At 44.2% G+C, this 20,576-nt stretch overlaps 1 protein-coding gene across 2 annotated transcripts; it reads right to left on the bottom strand.

Annotated features, from left to right (window-relative positions):
* Window positions 1-14,532: 14,532 nt before the first annotated feature.
* On the bottom strand, window positions 14,533-20,244 carry LOC124119457 (lysozyme c-1-like). 2 transcript variants are annotated; one of them, XM_046481950.2, is made up of 6 exons: window positions 20,180-20,244; window positions 17,921-17,974; window positions 17,680-17,763; window positions 16,115-16,276; window positions 15,489-15,567; window positions 14,533-14,694 (listed from the first exon to the last, which is right to left on the bottom strand). In XM_046481950.2, the coding sequence occupies exons 2-6, from the start codon at window positions 17,970-17,972 to the stop codon at window positions 14,631-14,633; spliced, it is 441 nt and encodes a 146-aa protein (XP_046337906.1). In that variant the 5' UTR covers window positions 17,973-17,974; window positions 20,180-20,244; the 3' UTR covers window positions 14,533-14,630. The 2 variants fall into 2 exon arrangements, with proteins under 2 accessions (XP_046337906.1, XP_046337907.1); XM_046481951.2 differs by lacking the exon at window positions 20,180-20,244 and adding an exon at window positions 18,722-18,760.
* Between the last annotated feature and the right edge of the window lie 332 nt (window positions 20,245-20,576).

Below are 20,576 nucleotides of genomic sequence, written 5' to 3' on the forward strand. Positions count from 1 at the left end.
GCCAAGTTTCGATCAAATACACTGAATGGTTTTGGAATTCTGCCCCGGAAAAGGACGGACAGACGGTCAGACAGACAGACAGACAGACAGACAGACGGACGGACGGACAGACAGATTGGCTGATCGCTATATCCCCCCGCATTATATGCCGGGGGGATAAAAATGGTTTTTAGACCTGCTATGTCTATGTGTATCATTGTATTCCAGTGGAAACAGTATCAACCAGTGGCTGTCTGGAAATAATCATGTCTGGACAACACAAACCAGTGATTGACATCATAAGCACTGATCTACACAATGGGGATACGAAGATATGCATCAACCACCGAATCCTGTTTGTTGCCTTTTACGAAAAGCATGGGTTGATAAAGATCACTCCTAGCCGGATCTCCAAGGGTCCAGAAGCTAGTACTGTGACGTTTCACCTCACCCAAAGAAACGGACTCCAACCTCGAATGGATACAAATGAATTCTATGATGTCAGCATGGGACTCCTAAATTTTTTTACTCAAACTTTGTTTGGAAACTGAATGAGGAAATGTACAAACAACAATTTATCCTGAACATAAACCAAGACCACTCTCCCCCCATAACCCCCTTCCCCCATAACCCCCGTCCCCCATAACCCCTACCCCCACCCCCCATAACCCCAACCCCATAACCCCCTACTCCAGGTGTAGATTTAACAACAAATTCTGTAGCCAGCAGGGATTGCTCCTTTTAAAAGTTACCTCTTCAAAATAACTGGCCTTAATGGTGGAGGCCGCGAAGTGGCTGAACCTGAGCTTGCATAGCCACCTAGAGGGGCTCTGAAAATTTATAACTCCTCACCCCTAAAACATTATTTCTTGCACTCTGAGATAAAATCTTGGCTTCCATTTGCCTCATATCATGGCGATGTATGAGTAAATAAAACTGTTGTTGTACACAACATTGCAAAATGGTTGTCATTCTACCGAGATGATCCAATTAAATCAATTATACATACATGGAGAAGGGGTGAAATTCTAACAAGCCAGAAGGGCCATCTACTTTACATTTCAGCAAGCACTTTGTAATTTTAAATGGCCATGGGCCAACAGGGCAACAGTTAAATCATCCCCTGACACCCCCACCCCCTACTTCCTACTGGAAACCAAACCATTCATCTCAAACCAATAACACAGATGGACAAGCCTGAATCTCAAACAAGACCCGTAAAGATCCGGGATAGAACAGGTCTTCAGCAACCCATGCTTGCCGTAAAAGGTGGCTATGCTAGTCGTAAGATGGGACTAACAGGATCGGGTGGTCAGGCTCACTGACTTGGCTGATGCATGTCATCGTATCCCAATTGCTTGGATCGATGCTCTTGAAGTCAATTACTGGATTGTCTGGTCCAGACTTGATTATTTACAGACCGCCGTCATATAGCTGGAATATTGCTGTGTGCGGCATTAAACAACAAATAAGCAAGCAATCGAGCATCTCATACAAGATAGAAACTATGATATTTTAACAATTGGGCAGTTTGGCAAGGACTACAGGACTAGTGCCAATTTCTAATGCTGCTATACAAGATAAAAGCAGTGGTACCAGGTTAAAGTTCCAGACCTAAAACTACACGTGTGAACCCAACCCCCCCCCCCCAACCCCCCACCAGCCAGGTATCAGTGACAGACGCAGGTAAACCCCCATTAGAACTTCCACACCATACCTGGTCACTTATCAGCTGATCTTTGACCTTTGGGTCCTATTGCCAGCCCCACCCTGAGTGTGAGTTACCGGGAGGTGGAATGTGTTTGATCACAGTGTCCGTGATAACATCAGTGTTTAGATGTCGGAATAACACTCAGTGGCAGAAACACCTGATAAAATATGCTGACCTCGGCAGGATCTCCGGGCCGACTTGGTTACAGTAAATACTATGGATGAACAACCCGCATGAATTCTCTGATAATACATTGCTTGAATACTAAAAATCGTGTAGGCTCAATACTTGGAACACTACTACAATGTGAGAGCATTGTAAAAAAGGCGCTATTGTTTTAATTACCAATCAGTGACTGATTTAGATACAACATGTGCACTGACTTGGCACGTTGTGCTTTTCAATTGGCGTCTATCAGTATGTTTGTCACAGAAGCTTTTCTGAATGTAATTGTCGGTAAGTGAATTAGCGATCGGCTGATACACAATTATATTATATATCAGTCAATTGTTTTTATCTAATAGTTATAATATACACTTTAATTTTATTTCAATAGCGTATTCATAGTTTTTGTTGCTTATTTGATACGCAAGGATTTGATTTGTCTGCAGACTTCAGTTGATTTTATGAGTATTCTATGCTAATACAGAGCTAATCTCAAGCTCTTATTCTTAATGGTGTCAGAGTGGTTAACAAAGTACGTAATCTAGACTACCAGTCGGACTTTCATTTTCGTGGAAGCCTTGGTGGCTGAATGTGTTAGTTCGCTGACTTTGTGTGCTGGCGATTAGGTGCCTCACTCTGGCAGTGTGAGTTCGAATCCCGGATGGGACTCAACCCCCAAAGTACTAGAATCTGTACTTTACTAAGAAAGTGTTATCCTAAATATAACATTTGTTACAAATATATAATAGCCTTTGGAAATGTTTTTGGAATATGTTTCAATTTATTAATATTTTGCATTTTGTTTGCTTGTAAGGTTATTTGAGACATTATTTTAAACTTATTATTAAAAAATTGATGTTTCTCTAGTCCATCCTAAACATGGTTGCATTAGCCCAAACCAATGTTTGTCCTTGTGGTGTGGTCATACTGGCTCAACTTGCCAGAGATAGATGCAGGGTTTTACCTTGACTGACCCAAGTCGGGTCCAAGGTACCACCAATAAATAATTGTAAGGGTCCTTGTAGGCAAAATAAGGGTCCTGTAAAGTAATGAAATTGTGAAGTGTACTGTACGTTTAGATAATTACTTTAGAGCTTGGAGTGAATCAATTATCATGTGGACAGTGGTCATGATTGATGGTTGAAATAACAGACACTCTCACTGCTCCTGATGTGCTGTAGGTACAATGTCTATTATTATTCTCAACATTTGTTGGTACTGGATACTGGGCTCCACACCCTGTACTACCGGCAACCTGATGTACTGATGAATGACTCCACACCCTGTATCCCTTGGCAACCTGATGTACTGATGAATGACTCCACACCCTGTATACCTTGGCAACCTGATGTACTGATGAATGGCTCCACACCCTGTATCCCTTGGCAACCTGATGTACTGATGAATGGCTCCACACCCTGTACTACCGGCAACCTGATGTACTGATGAATGGCTCCACACCCTGTACTACCGGCAACCTGATGTACTGATCAATGACTCCACACCCTGTATCCCTTGGCAACCTAATGTACTGATGAATGGCTCCACACCCTGTACTACCGGCAACCTGATGTACTGATGAATGACTCAACACCCTGTATCCCTTGGCAACCTGATGTACTGATGAATGACTCCACACCCTGTATCCCTTGGCAACCTGATGTACTGATGAATGGCTCCACACCCTGTACTACCGGCAACCTGATGTACTGATGAATGACTCCACACCCTGTATCCCTTGGCAACCTGATGTACTGATGAATGACTCCACACCCTGTACTACCGGCAACCTGGTGTACTGATGAATGGCTCCACACCCCGTATCCCTTGGCAACCTGATGTACTGATGAATGACTCCACACCCTGTATCCCTTGGCAACCTGATGTACTGATGAATGGCTCCACACCCTGTATCCCTTGGCAACCTGATGTACTGAACAGCTCCACACCCTGTACTACTGGCAACTTGATGTACTGACGAACGGCTCTACACCCCTTATCCCTTAGCAACCTGATCTACTGACAAACGGCTCCACACCCCTTATCCCTTAGCAACCTTATGTACTGACGAACTATCCACACCCCTTATCCCTTAGCAACCTTATGTACTGACGAACTATCCACACCCCTTATCCCTTAGCAACCTGATGTACTGACGAACGGCTCCACACCCCTTATCCCTTAGCAACCTTATGTACTGACGAACTATCCACACCCCTTATCCCTTAGCAACCTTATGTACTGACGAACTATCCACACCCCTTATCCCTTAGCAACCTGATGTACTGACGAACGGCTCCACACCCCTTATCCCTTAGCAACCTTATGTACTGACAAACGGCTCCACACCCCTTATCCCTTAGCAACCTTATGTACTGACGAACGGCTCCACACCCCTTATCCCTTAGCAACCTGATGTACTGATGAACAGCTCCATACCCTGTATCCCTTAGCAACCTGATGTACTGACGAACGGCTCCACACCCCTTATCCCTTAGCAACCTGATGTACTGACAAACGGCTCCACACCCCTTATCCCTTAGCAACCTGATGTACTGACGAACGGCTCCACACCCCTTATCCCTTAGCAACCTGATGTACTGACGAACGGCTCCACACCCCTTATCCCTTAGCAACCTGATGTACTGATGAACAGCTCCATACCCTGTATCCCTTAGCAACCTGATGTACTGATGAACAGCTCCATACCCCTTATCCCTTAGCAACCTGATGTACTGATGAACAGCTCCATACCCTGTATCCCTTAGCAACCTGATGTACTGACAAACGGCTCCACACCCCTTATCCCTTAGCAACCTGATGTACTGATGAACAGCTCCATACCCTGTATCCCTTAGCAACCTGATGTACTGACAAACGGCTCCACACCCCTTATCCCTTAGCAACCTGATGTACTGATGAACAGCTCCATACCCTGTATCCCTTAGCAACCTGATGTACTGACGAACGGCTCCACACCCCTTATCCCTTAGCAACCTGATGTACTGATGAACAGCTCCATACCCTGTATCCCTTAGCAACCTGATGTACTGACGAACGGCTCCACACCCCTTATCCCTTAGCAACCTGATGTACTGATGAACAGCTCCATACCCTGTATCCCTTAGCAACCTGATGTACTGACAAACGGCTCCACACCCCTTATCCCTTAGCAACCTGATGTACTGATGAACAGCTCCATACCCTGTATCCCTTGGCAACCTGATGTACTGATGAACAGCTCCATACCCTGTATCCCTTAGCAACCTGATGTACTGATGAACAGCTCCATACCCTGTATCCCTTGGCAAACCAAACCAAATAAGGCGCCTCTGACTGGGCATCCGTCTCCATGACTACCAGTCCCGCCACCTCATCCCAGACAGATTTAGTCCCAATGGTGGATGGGCATGAGGGTCTCTTGTGACTGGGCATCTGTCTCCATGAGTGATTCCCCTGGGTTAATGCCACACTCAAGCTAATGGATCTGTACCACAATTGTTTATCTGCGTAACACTATATATGTGTGTGTGTATACTGCTTGTGTGTACACTGCTGGTGTGTATACTGCTGGTGTGTACACTGCTGGTGTGTACACTGCTGGTGTGTACACTGCTGGTGTGTATACTGCTGGTGTGTATACTGCTTGTGTGTACACTGCTGGTGTGTATACTGCTGGTGTGTATACTGCTGGTGTGTACACTGCTGGTGTGTACACTGTTGGTGTGTATACTGCTGGTGTGTACACTGCTGGTGTGTATACTGCTGGTGTGTATACTGCTGGTGTGTATACTGCTGGTGTGTATACTGCTGGTGTGTACACTGCTGGTGTGTATACTGCTGGTGTGTACACTGTTGGTGTGTATACTGCTGGTGTGTACACTGCTGGTGTGTATACTGCTGGTGTGTATACTGCTGGTGTGTATACTGCTGGTGTGTACACTGTTGGTGTGTACACTGCTGGTGTGTATACTGCTGGTGTGTACACTGTTGGTGTGTACACTGCTGGTGTGTATACTGCTGGTGTGTACACTGCTGGTGTGTACACTGCTGGTGTGTATACTGCTGGTGTGTACACTGCTGGTGTGTATACTGCTTGTGTGTATACTGCTGGTGTGTACACTGCTGGTGTGTACACTGCTGGTGTGTATACTGCTGGTGTGTATACTGCTGGTGTGTACACTGCTGGTGTGTATACTGCTGGTGTGTATACTGCTGGTGTGTACACTGCTGGTGTGTATACTGCTGGTGTGTATACTGCTGGTGTGTATACTGCTGTTGTCTATGAACAAATAGTGAGTGAGTGAGTGAGTGAGTGAGTGAGTGAGTGAGTGAGTGAGTGAGTGAGTGTGGCTTTACAGAGCCTTTTGGCAATATTCCACCCCCCATGAACAAATAGATGATGTCACATCCAGCCTCCTGTCATGAACAAAAAGATAATGTCACATGAAATCTGGACAGGATGCAACCCAAGCTGTCTATGAGGTGCTCGAAGGTTAGCAGTCACAATACCATCTCATCCTACCGGGTACCCATCACTGCTGGGTGAACAAAGGCACATTTCAAACAATCACTTGCCTAAGGAGACGCCACATGTGCTTCAATTAAGGGCAGGACCCATCTTCCCGAAACAAAGGATAGCTGACTATAACAGTCCAGTTTCCACCCTTGGAAATTCCAGAGTTACAGTTTGGCTGGGCTTACAGATCAATTCATAAACCAATGAAAATCGTGTAACGAACTAGACATCCGGTTTGTAAAAATATGGACATCAATGTATAGGTTTCAGTCAACTGCAGGATTTGCAAAGCATGTGTACCGTCAACTTGGCATTGACAGATGTTTTCCCAATCTTTTCATGTTTTTAATCAAGATACTCAAGTGATTTGATGCATTCGTGAGGCAAGACCCGTTTTATTACAATTCATATCTTGATCATCGATCAGATCATCTTGACTGGGCGCCACAATGTGCCACAAAATTTAAGCTTAGTTCAGCAAGGGTGGAAACTGGACTTTTATAGTAAGTGAAAGCCCTTACTACACTGCACACTACACTGCGCATTACACTGCACATTACTACACTGCACACTACACTGCGCATTACACTGCACATTACACTGCACATTACACTACAATGTCCACTACACTGCACACCACACTGCACACTACACTGCATACTACACTGCACATTACACTGCACACTACACTGCACACTACACTCCACACTACACTGCACATTACACTGCACACTACACTGCACACTACACTGCACACTACACTGCACACTACACTGCACACTACACTGCACACTACACTGCACATTACACTGCACACTACACTGCACACTACACTGCACACTACACTGCACACTACACTGCACATTACACTGCACACTACACTGCACACTACACTCCACACTACACTGCACACTACACTGCACATTACACTGCACACTACACTGCACACTACACTGCACACTACACTGCACACTACACTGCACACTACACTGCACACTACACTGCACATTACACTGCACACTACACTGCACATTACACTGCACACTACACTGCACACTACACTCCACACTACACTGCACACTACACTGCACATTACACTGCACACTACACTGCACACTACACTGCACACTACACTGCACACTACACTGCACACTACACTGCACACTACACTGCACATTACACTGCACACTACACTGCACATTACACTGCACACTACACTGCACACTACACTGCACACTACACTGCACATTACACTGCACACTACACTGCACACTACACTGCACACTACACTGCACACTACACTGCACACTACACTGCACACTACACTGCACACTACACTGCACATTACACTGCACACTACACTGCACACTACACTGCACACTACACTGCACACTACACTGCATACTACACTGCACATTACACTGCACATTACACTGCACATTACACTGCACACTACACTGCACACTACACTGCACACTACACTGCACATTACACTGCACATTACACTGCACACTACACTGCACACTACACTGCACACTACACTGCACACTACACTGCACATTACACTGCACACTACACTGCACATTACACTGCACACTACACTGCATACTACACTGCACACTACACTGCACATTACACTGCACAGTACACTGCACACTATACTACACAACCTTGATGACAGTTCAGCTTTTGACCTTCATTGATTCTTTCTTGTTAACATAATCTGGATCCATAAAATCACTTCAGTAACAGCCGGTATCAATGTTGAGGAATAATGAATAAATCTGATAAATCATGATCATATGACAAACTCAAATAATGCATGAAATTCTATCCCTGCAGGTGGGGGTGAAATGAAACAGCAAGGTCATGATACGATATGTATAACTATACATGGGTCATGATACGATACGTATAACTATACATGGGTCATGATACGATACGTATAACTATACATGGGTCACAGTATGATACGATACATATAACTATACATGGGTCATGATACGATACGTATAACTATACATGGGTCATGATACGATACGTATAACTATACATGGGTCACAATACGATGCGTATCACGATATGCCTATTTACGTCAAATCGCATGGACACTTCATGACAATAAATATTTCAGACACCTTTGTAGCGGCTGTTTTTTGTAGCGAACTTGAAACGCTAATTATAATACATTTTGCTACATCTGACTGACAAATACGCCAGGGTCATTAAATGAGTCATTTATTTCACCAAGTGTATCGTCTTGTACTGATACAGATAAAACTCACTGATGTCTTGTTTGAACCCTACTTGCAGGGTGTCACCTGACACGTCATTATTGTTGGATCATTTGTTGTTTAAGATATATTTCAGCTAAATGACATTTGCCTGCAAATACTCAGGACCAAACAGTCCAGTTTTTGATCACACGTATGGGTACAATGACACGCAATCAACCAAACCACTGAGCCTGACCACCCGATCCATTATGTGGCCTCTCACGCCCAGCACAGTATAACCAGGGGATTGGGGGTATACATTTTAATACAAACCTTTCCTGAAATATTGTTATTCAGAAATTCAGATAGAATTTCTTGCATCCCCCCCTCCTCCCCCCGGTAAAGGTTGCTGGGGATTAATTCTAACCCGGATTCCCCACGGGTGTCATGAGTGAGTGAGTATGGTTTTAACAATATTCCAGCAATATCACACCGGGGGACACCAGAAATGGGCTTCACACATTGTACCTATGTTGGGAATCGAACCCAGGTCTTTGACGTGACGAGCGAATGCTTTAACCACTAGGCTACCCGACCGCCCCACAGGGTGTCATGAGCACAATTCAGAGTCATGCTTGACATGCTTATGTTTTTTGCGAACACCTGGTGCAGTCCATGCAAAAAACTGTTGAGACGTGCTCTTAACATCATTTTCAGTAGTTTTTAGTGTTTGCATATTATTAGCTGTGCTTAGACTGAACAGACTTTAACTAGACTCAGATTTCAGACTAGTGGGCAAGCTGCAGACAAATGGTGTCATCACTGATTTTCAGTGATCCATTCATATAATTATCACTGCTATATTGCCTCCTATGCCTTTTGGACCTTGCACATAATCGACTGGTTATTCTCTATTGATGTTTTATATTATAGCTAAAATGGATAGAATTATCATTAAACCGCCCGCACGTTATCAGAAATGAGCGGGCCACTGTAACTTGATAATGCCCTCATAATGCTTGACGACGGGCCATTATCAAGCCCGTTGTGAGGTGACGTCATAAGGTAGAGAAAGTGACGTTACGTATTATAGTGACGTCATCTGGTTTGTTCTATGACGTTTCCATGTTTGTAAAATGGGGTCAGTGACATTCGTGTTGATTGCAAAATTTTTAAAAACCGATGTTGTTGTTTCTTTTTATTTGATAACAAATTCCATCCATCTATAATAACGGTAACGCTATTTTTCAGGGCATTATCATATGCAGAAGCCCTCGGTCTTTTCAACTGCCCTCCTTCGTCGGGCAGTTAATGGAAAACCTCGGGCTTCTGCAAATGATAATGCCCTGAAAAATAGCGTTACCCTTATAATATAAGGATAACGCTATTTTTCAGGGCATTATCATTTGCAGAAGCCCGAGGTTTTCCATTAACTGCCCGACGAAGGAGGGCAGTTGAAAAGACCGAGGGCTTCTGCATATGATAATGCCCTGAAAAATAGCGTTACCCTTATAATATAAGGATAACGCTATTTTTCAGGGCATTATCATTTGCAGAAGCCCGGTGTCTTCTATTAACTGCCCGACGAAGGAGGGCAGTTGAAAAGACCGAGGGCTTCTGCAAATGACAATGCCCTGAAAAATAGCGTTACCGTTATTATAGCTAAAATGGATGGAATTTGTTATCAAATAAAAAGAAACAACAATATCGGTTTTGAAACATTTACTGCAATCAACACGAGTGTCACTTACCTACTTTTACAAATATGGAAACGTCATAGAACAAACCAGATGACGTCAATATTCAACGTGACGTCACCTATCCCTATCCTATGACGTCACCTAACAACGGGCGTGATAATGGCCCGTCGTCAAGCAATATGAGGACATTATCAAGTTACAGTGGCCCGCTCATTTCTGATAACATGCGGGCGGTTTAATGATAATTCTATCCATTTTAGCTATAATTAAGCTTAACTACTAGTACCAGTCAACAAGACTCTGCCAAGGAAACGTAACTTTAATGTTTATATTTCTGCCTTTCTGGTTTTAGAAATATTATTCAGCATCAGGAACATTCTGTTGATTGCCACCTGTTATAATGAAAATGTAAACAATTTCTGTTACAGTCTTTTGGATGTTTCTGGGTTTTTTATTTTCTTTGTTGCCGCACTCAGCAATATCTCAGTTACATGACAGTGATCTGAAAATAATCTGGACCAGACAATCTAGTGATCGACATCATGAGCATCGATCCACGCAATTGGGTTACGATGACTGACATCAGCAAGCCTGATCCCGTTAGTCACCTCTTTGACAGCAAGCATGGGTTGCTGAAGACCTATTCTAACCAAGACCTTCACGGGTCATGTGTTACTGTAGCAACTATAGTACTGCCATATATGTGACATCAAATAGAACATATTGGTTATGTTAATAAGGGTACTTTCATCACAATATCCAGGATCCCAAAATCACGTGAACCCTTCATGTCAGAAGCGTGCACCAATTTTGGAATTTGCTGCTGAAAATATAATCTAGATTCTTTCAAGTCTTCAAATGTGGGAAGACATAAGTAGATCAAATTAATAGCTGGATATTTCGAGAAGTGTAGTGCATATTCACATGAAAATAATATCCAATTACTGAAGGGAAACATTGTTACGCTTCTGTCATTATGATCACCTGCTTGCACACAACAGATGTCATGTGACCTCGAAATGTCATCAGCTGACATGCTGACGTGTACACTCAGCAATATTCAGGCTGTATCCATATTTAGTATTGAGACTGAGGGGGCCAGTGATTGGCTGTACCAGCATCGATCCTTGTGATCGGGTGTTCACATAATCATCCACATAACACTGTAACTACCCGATCTTCATCTTCATTAGCCCTTACAACAAACTTACAAACAAGGCCTTTTCTGCACCAGAATCCACTCAATGTGATTTCCTAAAGAATTAATGACTGACATATTGAAAATTGAAATGGGGTTTAATGTCAAATTCAAGATTCTTGCACTTAGGCCTATACATGTGTGAGTGTGGCTGTTTGTTCTAGTCCTGACGTACGCCAGTTTAAAAGTGATAGCCTACTGAGATACCATGCTGAAGTTTAACATGGATACTCCACCCACACAGTATACCGACTCTGAGCCGACCAGTCCTTGTTTTATCCCCTTAATGCACAAAATCCAGGCAGGGTAACAACAAGTACAATCTTTTGACACATTTGGTATGACGCTGCCTGGAGTTCAATAAGACATGTATATTAAACAGTCCTTGCCCAAAATAATATTTGTATTTATCCAAAGGTACTCTGGATAAACAGACTCTAGTGAGAGGGGTAAACAACATATGAAGTAAAATATATGGAAGCCTGTTGAGCCAGTGGTGAATGGGAATGGAGAGGGAAGCATGTGACTATAGCAACAGGAGAGCTTTTACTGACACTTCATTCGTCTCGATAACGGCGAAATAAAACACACATTTCAGTAGAACGCATTGTCTTGTCAAAGTTTTAAACTAGCTCTTCCAGCCGTAGAAATGAAATTGGCAATGGCATGCTTGCCCTGTGCCACGTGTCCATCCTCGACAGCAGGGCCGGTCGCCGCATCAACCTCTACAACAGACTACGTCCACGCTGGACTGACATTGGCGGCAAATTCAACATGGTTTAAAGTTCCGTCGATCACAATCACAGTCCCTCTCACCACAGGAATTTGTCGCGAACAAAACAAACAATTTCATAACTCAAATGTGTCATTCAGCAACTGTAGTACAAAGACCCGTGGACAGATGAAGAGTGTTTTTCCATACAGGAAGTTCTGAATATTTCCTGTACTCACAAGCTAGAATTCTAAGTCAAACGTGACTTCAAAACGTGAAGGTGAATACTCACCTGAAGATACATCCAATCGTCCTCGTGTCTGTGTCACTAGATAACGCACGGACAACTTTCTATGGTGGTACGATGCAGCGCAACCTCTCTTCTGTCACCTGTTGTCCCACTGTCTATTCATACTGGTTCTCTGTTTGACTTGCGAAAACTCTTTTGCGCATCTGACTTCGAGTGAGTGAGTGAGTTGGGTTTAAACGCCGCTTTTAACAGTATTCCAGTTATATCGCGGCGTGTCAGCTTAATGTGGGGACAAATTCCGACTGCATCTCATACAACACCCGTGAATATTCCGGGATAGAATTGGTCTTCAGCAACCCATGCTTGCCGTAAAAGGCAACTATACCTATCGTTAGAGGCGACGACGGGATCAGGTGGTCAGACTCGCTGACTTTGTTGACGCATGTCATCGTATCCCAATTGCGAAGACCGATGCGCATGATGTCAGTCACTGAATTGTCTGGTCCTGACTCCATTATTTACAAGCCGCCGTCAAAAAACTGGAATATTGCTGAGTGCGGCGTTAAACAACAAACAAACAAACAAAACTGACACGAGATCCCGACAGGGTGTTGAACCTTAAAATTACAAATTCAAGATATATTTACACATGAATAGGTTAAGCAACGTATCCTGTATATCCTAGACACGTCACAGTAGTAGTGAGTGAGTTAGGTTGAACGCCGCTTTTAACAGTATTCTAGTTATATCACGCATGTCAGCTTAATGTGGGAGGAAAGTCCGAAGTGATGCAGGTCTCAGACGTTTACCACTTCGGTGAAACCCACGAGCACGGGTATGGTGCTGACAAACCTAGAAACATAATCGGGGCGAACCGGGATTCGAACCCACAATCATAGGTTTCTGGCGTGCCCATGGGACGCAACTCTGCAAGGCGAATCGCGGCGCCTTAGACGACTGGGAAGATTTCAAGGAAGCTTAAAGTTCAATATCACATAAAAAGAAATATTATTTAAGTCTATTTCTTTCTCTTTTTTGATATAACATATAACAAATGTTATATTTGGGATAACACTTTCTTAGTAAAGTACAGATTCTAGTACTTTTGGTAGTTGAGTTCCACCCGAGATTCGAACCCACACTGCCAGCGCGAGGCATCTAATCGCCAGCACACACAGTCAGCGATCCGTGAAATGAAAGTCAGCAACTGGTAGTCTAGACCACGTACCACGTGAACGGGATAAATATGACACTTGTTACATTTGACCACTTTCTAAATGGCTTTGTGTATTCATTTCTTTTTTGATAGTTCAAATCAACAAACATCCGCTCTTATGGTTATATCTTCGGTCTGAAAACGGACAGCGTCATTATCCTAGGCGAGTCGAAATTAAAACAGGGAGTCTATCATGCATACGACTGGCTTATATTTCATGAAAAATAAAAGACTTTCACAGACTCCCTGATTCAATACAAGAAACAGGGGCGGTCGGGTAGCCCAGTGGTTAAAGCGTTCGCTCGTCACGCTGAAGACCCGGGTTTGATTCCCGACATGGGTACAATGTGTGAAGCCCATTTCTGGTGTCCACCGCCGTGATATTGCTGGAATATTGCTAAAAGCGGCGTAAAACCATACTCACTCACCCACTCACTCAATACAAGAAACGCGGGGTCATCTCAAAGTCCGTGCTTCGGTGGTGTATTGGTGTCACGTCACATTTCTCTGTGTGATGTTTGATAAACTTTAAATTTATGGTTTCTTGTTTTTCCTTTCTGAAAATGATTTGAGGGGTAGAAATAGATGTATGTCCAAAAGTTGAGGAATTACCTATTTTTATTAGACATCGAACTATTGAACGACACCTTACACACAGAGATTCATTAGTCCCCACGTTAGCCTATTGTATCAGCGACTCATCAAAAGTGGACAGCTTGGACAAAATGGCTAAGTGTAGATTTTTAGGGGTTTTTTTGTGTTTTGTCCCTGAAAAAAGTTTTCTATGTTTCGTTCTGAGGTAACAAGTTTACAGGTCTGTGTGCAAGTGATGTTAATTGACATAATGAAATAAGGGAAACACGAAATATCTTTGATTGCTTTTATTCAAGAGAAGGACAACGTCGCTCCAATCTCATTAAAAGATGTTGCCCTGGCGACTGTCGTGACACGCCCGGATGACAATTCAGTAGGTACATCCGCTCAAGTAGCTGCTGGTCACAGAGCTACACTGTGCGCCATGCCCGTATCTGCAATGGTAAGGATAACTAGGGTAACTATGGTTACTGTGGTAAGGATGGTAGCTATGACAATTATGACTATTGCTGTAAACTCTTGTAACTTGGGTAACTAAGGTTACTGTGGTTACTATGGTAACTATGGTACTGCTGTGTAGCATAATGATGTCACGACAGTTGGACTGTGTCGTCGTGGTCCTCTGTCCATGTCGTGGGTTGCTGTGTAGGGTGATGGTGTCACGACAGTCTGTGTCGTCGTGGTCCTCTGTCCATGTCGTGGGTTGCCGTGTAGGGTGATGGTGTCACGACAGTCTGTGTCGTCGTGGTCCTCTGTCCATGTCGTGGGTTGCCGTGTAGGTTGATGGTGTCACGACAGTCTGTGTCGTCGTGGTCCTCTGTCCATGTCGTGGGTTGCCGTGTAGGGTGATGGTGTCACGACAGTCTGTGTCGTCGTGGTCCTCTGTCCATGTCGGGGGGCACGGGTGGCCCAGTCGTCTAAGGCGCCGCGATTCGCTGTGCAGAGTTGCGTCCCTTGGGCACGCCAGAAACCTATGATTGTGGGTTCGAATCCCGGTTCGCCCCGATTATGTTTCTAGGTTTGTCAGCACCATACCCCGTGCTCTTGGGTTTCACCGAAGTGGTAAACGTCTGAGACCTGCATCACTTCGGGCTTTCCTCCCACACTAAGCTGACACGCCGCGATATAACTGGAATACTGTTAAAAGCGGCGTTAAACCCAACTCACTCACTCACACTGTCCATGTCGTGGGTTGCCGTGTAGGGTGATGGTGTTCTGTCATACTCACGAGAAGCCCCAGCCGCGGTGTTCCCGAAGTAGCTGTTTGACGCACTTGACGTCGTCACCGATGTTGCTGTTCAGATAGTCTGAATTTAACAAATTAAAAAAAGCATTCATACAAATGGAATGAGTATTACCTGCCTGCATATATCTGATCAACAGCAACGGAATAAAAGCGACAAAAAACACTCTTCATAAGAAAAACAGTTGATTTTACGACTCATACATCATAAGCATGTGTTCATGAATCACTGTCAAATAGCGATGATTCCAGATGTTAGCGAAAAGGTGAGCGTATCTTGCTCTACCGGTGGCGCCTGTCACAAACACACGCAAGTTCAAGTCAATTGTTCACCAGAAAAAAAACTACGGGGACTTAATGGAAAAAGCTAAAATAAGTAATTGCAGCATATATATCATTTTGCCTCAGATGCGTCAAATTTGGAAATATCCTCCAAATGTCTTCCATAAAAAGATTTTGAAAGCTCTACTAGGGTCTTGAATGTTTTAGCCCTGGTTTAACAACCTTTGAGCACGAAATGCCCCCAACTTAGACGAACCTCTATCTGTTCATTCCTGGTGTGGTATTCTTAATTAATACAAGAGAAACATGAGAAAAATGGGCTGTTTTACCGGAGCAAGGGTGTCCGCAGCCATTGTAGGTCTTTCTACCGTCCTGGGGGTCGCAGTTCCATTTGCTGTTGACCTGGAAGATACCGTAGTCGCTGGAGCCTCCGCTGTTGGCGTTGGTTGCCGCCGTATTGAGGGTGGATTCGGCAAACGCCATGCACACCCCTATGTAATGTAAACTCTCAATAAGACACGAATGAGGTCAGGGATGTTCTTAATACATAATGATCCCCATGTGGACCTCCAGGGTTGATAGAAGCCCTACACGATGAAAACGATCGGGACATATCATCTTCCTGAGCAATAAAGTTGACTTACTATATAAGTTCAGTTTCCACCCTTGCCGAACTAGGCTGGAATTATAGAGTTATAGTTTGGCTGGACTAACGAGTCAAGGCATAGTCTAATCAAAATCGCGTTAAAAAAATCGACATTGATGCCGTGATGATTTCGGTCGATTGCAGGATTTCCAAAACAACTTTTACAGTCAGTTAACTCCCTTGCCTCGGGAAGATGAGACACATTCGACGAAGACCTATACAAAGTTGATGGCATGACAAACACAAACAATAAAGAACTACACACAATGATTGAAAACATATAGACTGCCCACGAAGACCTATACAGTCGATGAAAGACCTACACAAAGTCACGTCACTAAACATAGAGACCGTCCACGAAGACCTATACAGTCGATGAAAGACCTACACAACGTCAAGTCACTAACATAGAGACCGTCCACGAAGACCTATACAGTTGATGAAAGACCTACACAACGTCAAGTCACTAAACATAGTGAGTGAGTGAGTGAGTTTGGTTTTACGCCGCTTTTAGCAATATTCCAGCAATATCACGGCGGGGGACACCAGAAATGGGCTTCACACATTGTACCCATGTCGGGAATCGAACCCGGGTCCTCGGCGTGACGAGCGAACGCTTAAACCACTAGGCTACCCGACCGCCCCCACTAAACATAGAGACCGTCCACGAAGACCTATACAGTCGATGAAAGACCTACACAAAGTCAAGTCACTAACATAGAGACCGTCCACGAAGGCCTATACAGTCGATGAAAGACCTACACAAAGTGAAGTCACTAAACACAGAACCGTAGATTGTAGATTGTATCAGAAAGAACACACACCTTACAGCATGAGGTTAGATGAGGTTGTTAACGATGAGACCATGTACATATAGGGTGGTCCTTTCAGACCAGTAGGGCGGTCGGGTAGCCTAGTGGTTGAAGCGTTCGATCGTCACGCCGAAGACCCGGGTTCGATTCCCGACATGGGTCCAGACTTGATTGTTTACAGACCGCCGTCATATAGCTGGAATATTGCTGAGTGCGGCGTTAAACAACAAACCAAACCAAAAAACATGGGTACAATGTGTGAAACCCATTTCTGGTCTCCCTCGCCGTATAGCTGGAATATTGCTAAAAGCGGCGTAAAACCACACTCACTCACTTTTAGACCAGTTGCACACGTTGTCACTATAGTTCACATTTCAAAGTCTAACAAATGAATAAGTTCATTCATGTAACTTGTAATGGATAGCTTCACACTCACAGTCAGGGGCGTCGTCCCTGTTGATGCCGTGCTGACTGACCAACTCGCTGGCCAGGGCGCACTTCGAGTAGATTCTGCCGTCAACTGCAGTTGAAAGAAAATAAATTTACAAAGGGGAGAGGCGCCTACATTGTGAGCGAGGGTGAGACGCCCTTTCTCAAACTATGTTTTTCTCAAGCCTACGTATCCTTTTAAGCTTATCAAAGTGATGAAAATTGTAAAATATATAGAGCATATTTACCTGTCATCATGGCGACTGCCAAGAGCGAGAGAATAGTGGTTGGTCCCATCATTCCTGGTGGAAGACAAAACAATAGTTGTGTGGTGTGTGGAACAGATCATTGGCACGCCTTGAGTCGTTAAATGATAGAGAGGTAGGTTTAACGTGGCTTAAAACAGATTCTCAGGTGTCAGTTTTAAATTAGTGAGTGAGTGAGTGTGGTTTTACGCCGCGTTTAGCAATATTCCAGCAATGTCATGGCGGAGGACAACAGAAATGAGCTTCAAATATTGAACCGGGAATGTCGGGAATCGAATCCGGATCCGGGGCGAACGCTTTAACCACTAGGCTACCCCACCGCCCCGCAGTTTTAAATGAAATATTTTGAGAGGAAATCCAAAGTTTACCTTACCGCCTTTGTCAAACCCTGAACACGTGGCGCGGCGCTGGCAGACCAGTGATATATTATCGGGTTATAAGGATGATAATTTGTCTTGTTTCCTGCTTAAGGCCACACTCAGCAATATTCCATCTAGGAAATAAAAGCGACAAAACCCCGTTCCATATTCTCTGCCAAAAAATAGAGTCGGTTTAACGATTCCGACTATATGATGAGCATGTGTTTATGAATCACTGTAAAATAGTGATGCTACCAGGTGTTTGCGCAACGGCGGCATATCTTGCCCCGACGGTGGCACCTGTCACAAACACTTGCAAAGGCAAGTCAACTGTTCATCTGAAAAACACGGGAACATACGGTACATGTCAAAATAGGGGATTGCATCGGACATCATATTTGGAAATGTCTACCATAACAATTACCTTATTTTGACTTTTCCAACCCGAGCAGAATTTCCGATTCCTATGAATAAAGAAATTGATGAGCAAGTGTGTGCGTGTGCGTGTGTGCGTGCGCACGTGCATGCGCGCGTGCGTGCGTGCGTGGCTGCTTGCACTAGTCCGGACTAATGCCGATGTTATAGTGCTAGCCCACTCAGACACAGTATACTGACGCCGAGCCGACCAGTCCTTGTTTTAGAACCTCAATGCCGATCGCCAGACAGGGTAACAACAAGTACAACAACAAGGACGCAGCTGGGGATGATGAGCAAGAATTGTGTAATGCTGGACTTCTGTCCCATCTATATATACTTGTTGTTTTCTCGGTAGACGTCAGGTGGCATTTGCTTTCATGTTTGACAAATTGTCCCGAACCTCTGAAGACAGATATGCAACTATGGTCACCACGTTTTGTAACAAAATCCCCATGGGTCAAGGAATACAGTGTTTTCTGAAGTTTGTCATGTGAGATAGTGATGTACATAGTTGAAAAATCAAATGTTTTTTTCACAGAATTGAACCTGGTACTTTTCTAAGACTAAAAAGAACAAACCTCCAGCAATCCTTTAAAGGTTTTGAGAATCCAGATGGTATTAATACCACCCGTGACGGCGGCCAGTAAAAAAATCGAGTTTGGACAAAACAAACAAGTGATTGATATTGTGAGCACGTAGTCGTGTACGATGACAGACAATCAACCAAGTCACTGAGCCTGAACACCCAATCCGCACGGTCGCCTGTTGCAGTCAGCATGGGATGCTGGGGACCAATTCCGACTGCATCTCATACAACACCCGTGGAGATTTCGGGGTAGAATAGGTCTTCATCAACCCATGCTTGCCGTTAAAGGCAACTATACCTATCGTAAGAGGCGACTAACGGGATCAGGTGGTCAGGCTCGCTGACTTTGTTGACGCATGTCATCGTATCCCAATTGCGAAGATCGATGAGCATGATGTCAGTCACTGAATTGTCTGGTCCTGACTCCATTATTTACAAACCGCCGTCAAAAAGCTGGAATATTGCTGAGTGCGGCGTTAAACAACAAGCAAACAAACCTGACACGAGATCCCGACGGAGTGTTGGACTTAAAATTTACAAATTCAAGATATATTTACACATGAATAGGTTAAGCAACGTATCCTGTATACTCTTGACACGTCACAGTAGTAGTGAGTGAGTTGGCTTGAACGCCGCTTTTAACAGTACTCCAGTCATATCACGGCGTGTCAGCTTAATGTGGGAGGAAAGCCCGAAGTGAAACCCACGGGCACGGGTATGGTGCTGACAAACCTAGAAACATAATCGGGGCGAACCGGGATTCGAACCCACAATCATAGGTTTCTGGCGTGCCCAAGAGACGAAACTCTGCACAGCGAATTGCGGCGCCTTAGACGACTGGGCCACCCGTGCCCCCGCAGAGTAGTAAGGGTAACTTACCTGTAATGGAGTATAATGAAGATTGACGCCGGGCGTTTGCGCGAGTTTATATACCCGCTCCCGGGTCACACCAGGTCACACACTTCCGTCTCACCAGGAACCACGTGCATTTAAAAACATATCATTTCTACGAAACGCTTAAAACAAAACCAGGAAGTTGGGTTTTTTAACAGATGATGCAGACATTTCACGTGTTACCGGGGCGAAAAACGTACCTGTTTCAGCACCATTAAGTATGGAATACTGAATACTATTGACTCCCTCGTATGAGACAGGTGCACCGTGCTGGGACAGTGTTAACATAACCTAGACACCGTCAAGGGTATACGAGAAATTATTGTCGGTGAGCCTAACTGAGAAAATATTACGTGATCCAAATTCCGGGATAATAAAGCTT

This window comes from Haliotis rufescens, unplaced genomic scaffold (assembly GCF_023055435.1).
Source record: "Haliotis rufescens isolate VD_foot unplaced genomic scaffold, xgHalRufe1.0.p SCAF_71, whole genome shotgun sequence".
NCBI lineage: Eukaryota > Metazoa > Mollusca > Gastropoda > Lepetellida > Haliotidae > Haliotis > Haliotis rufescens.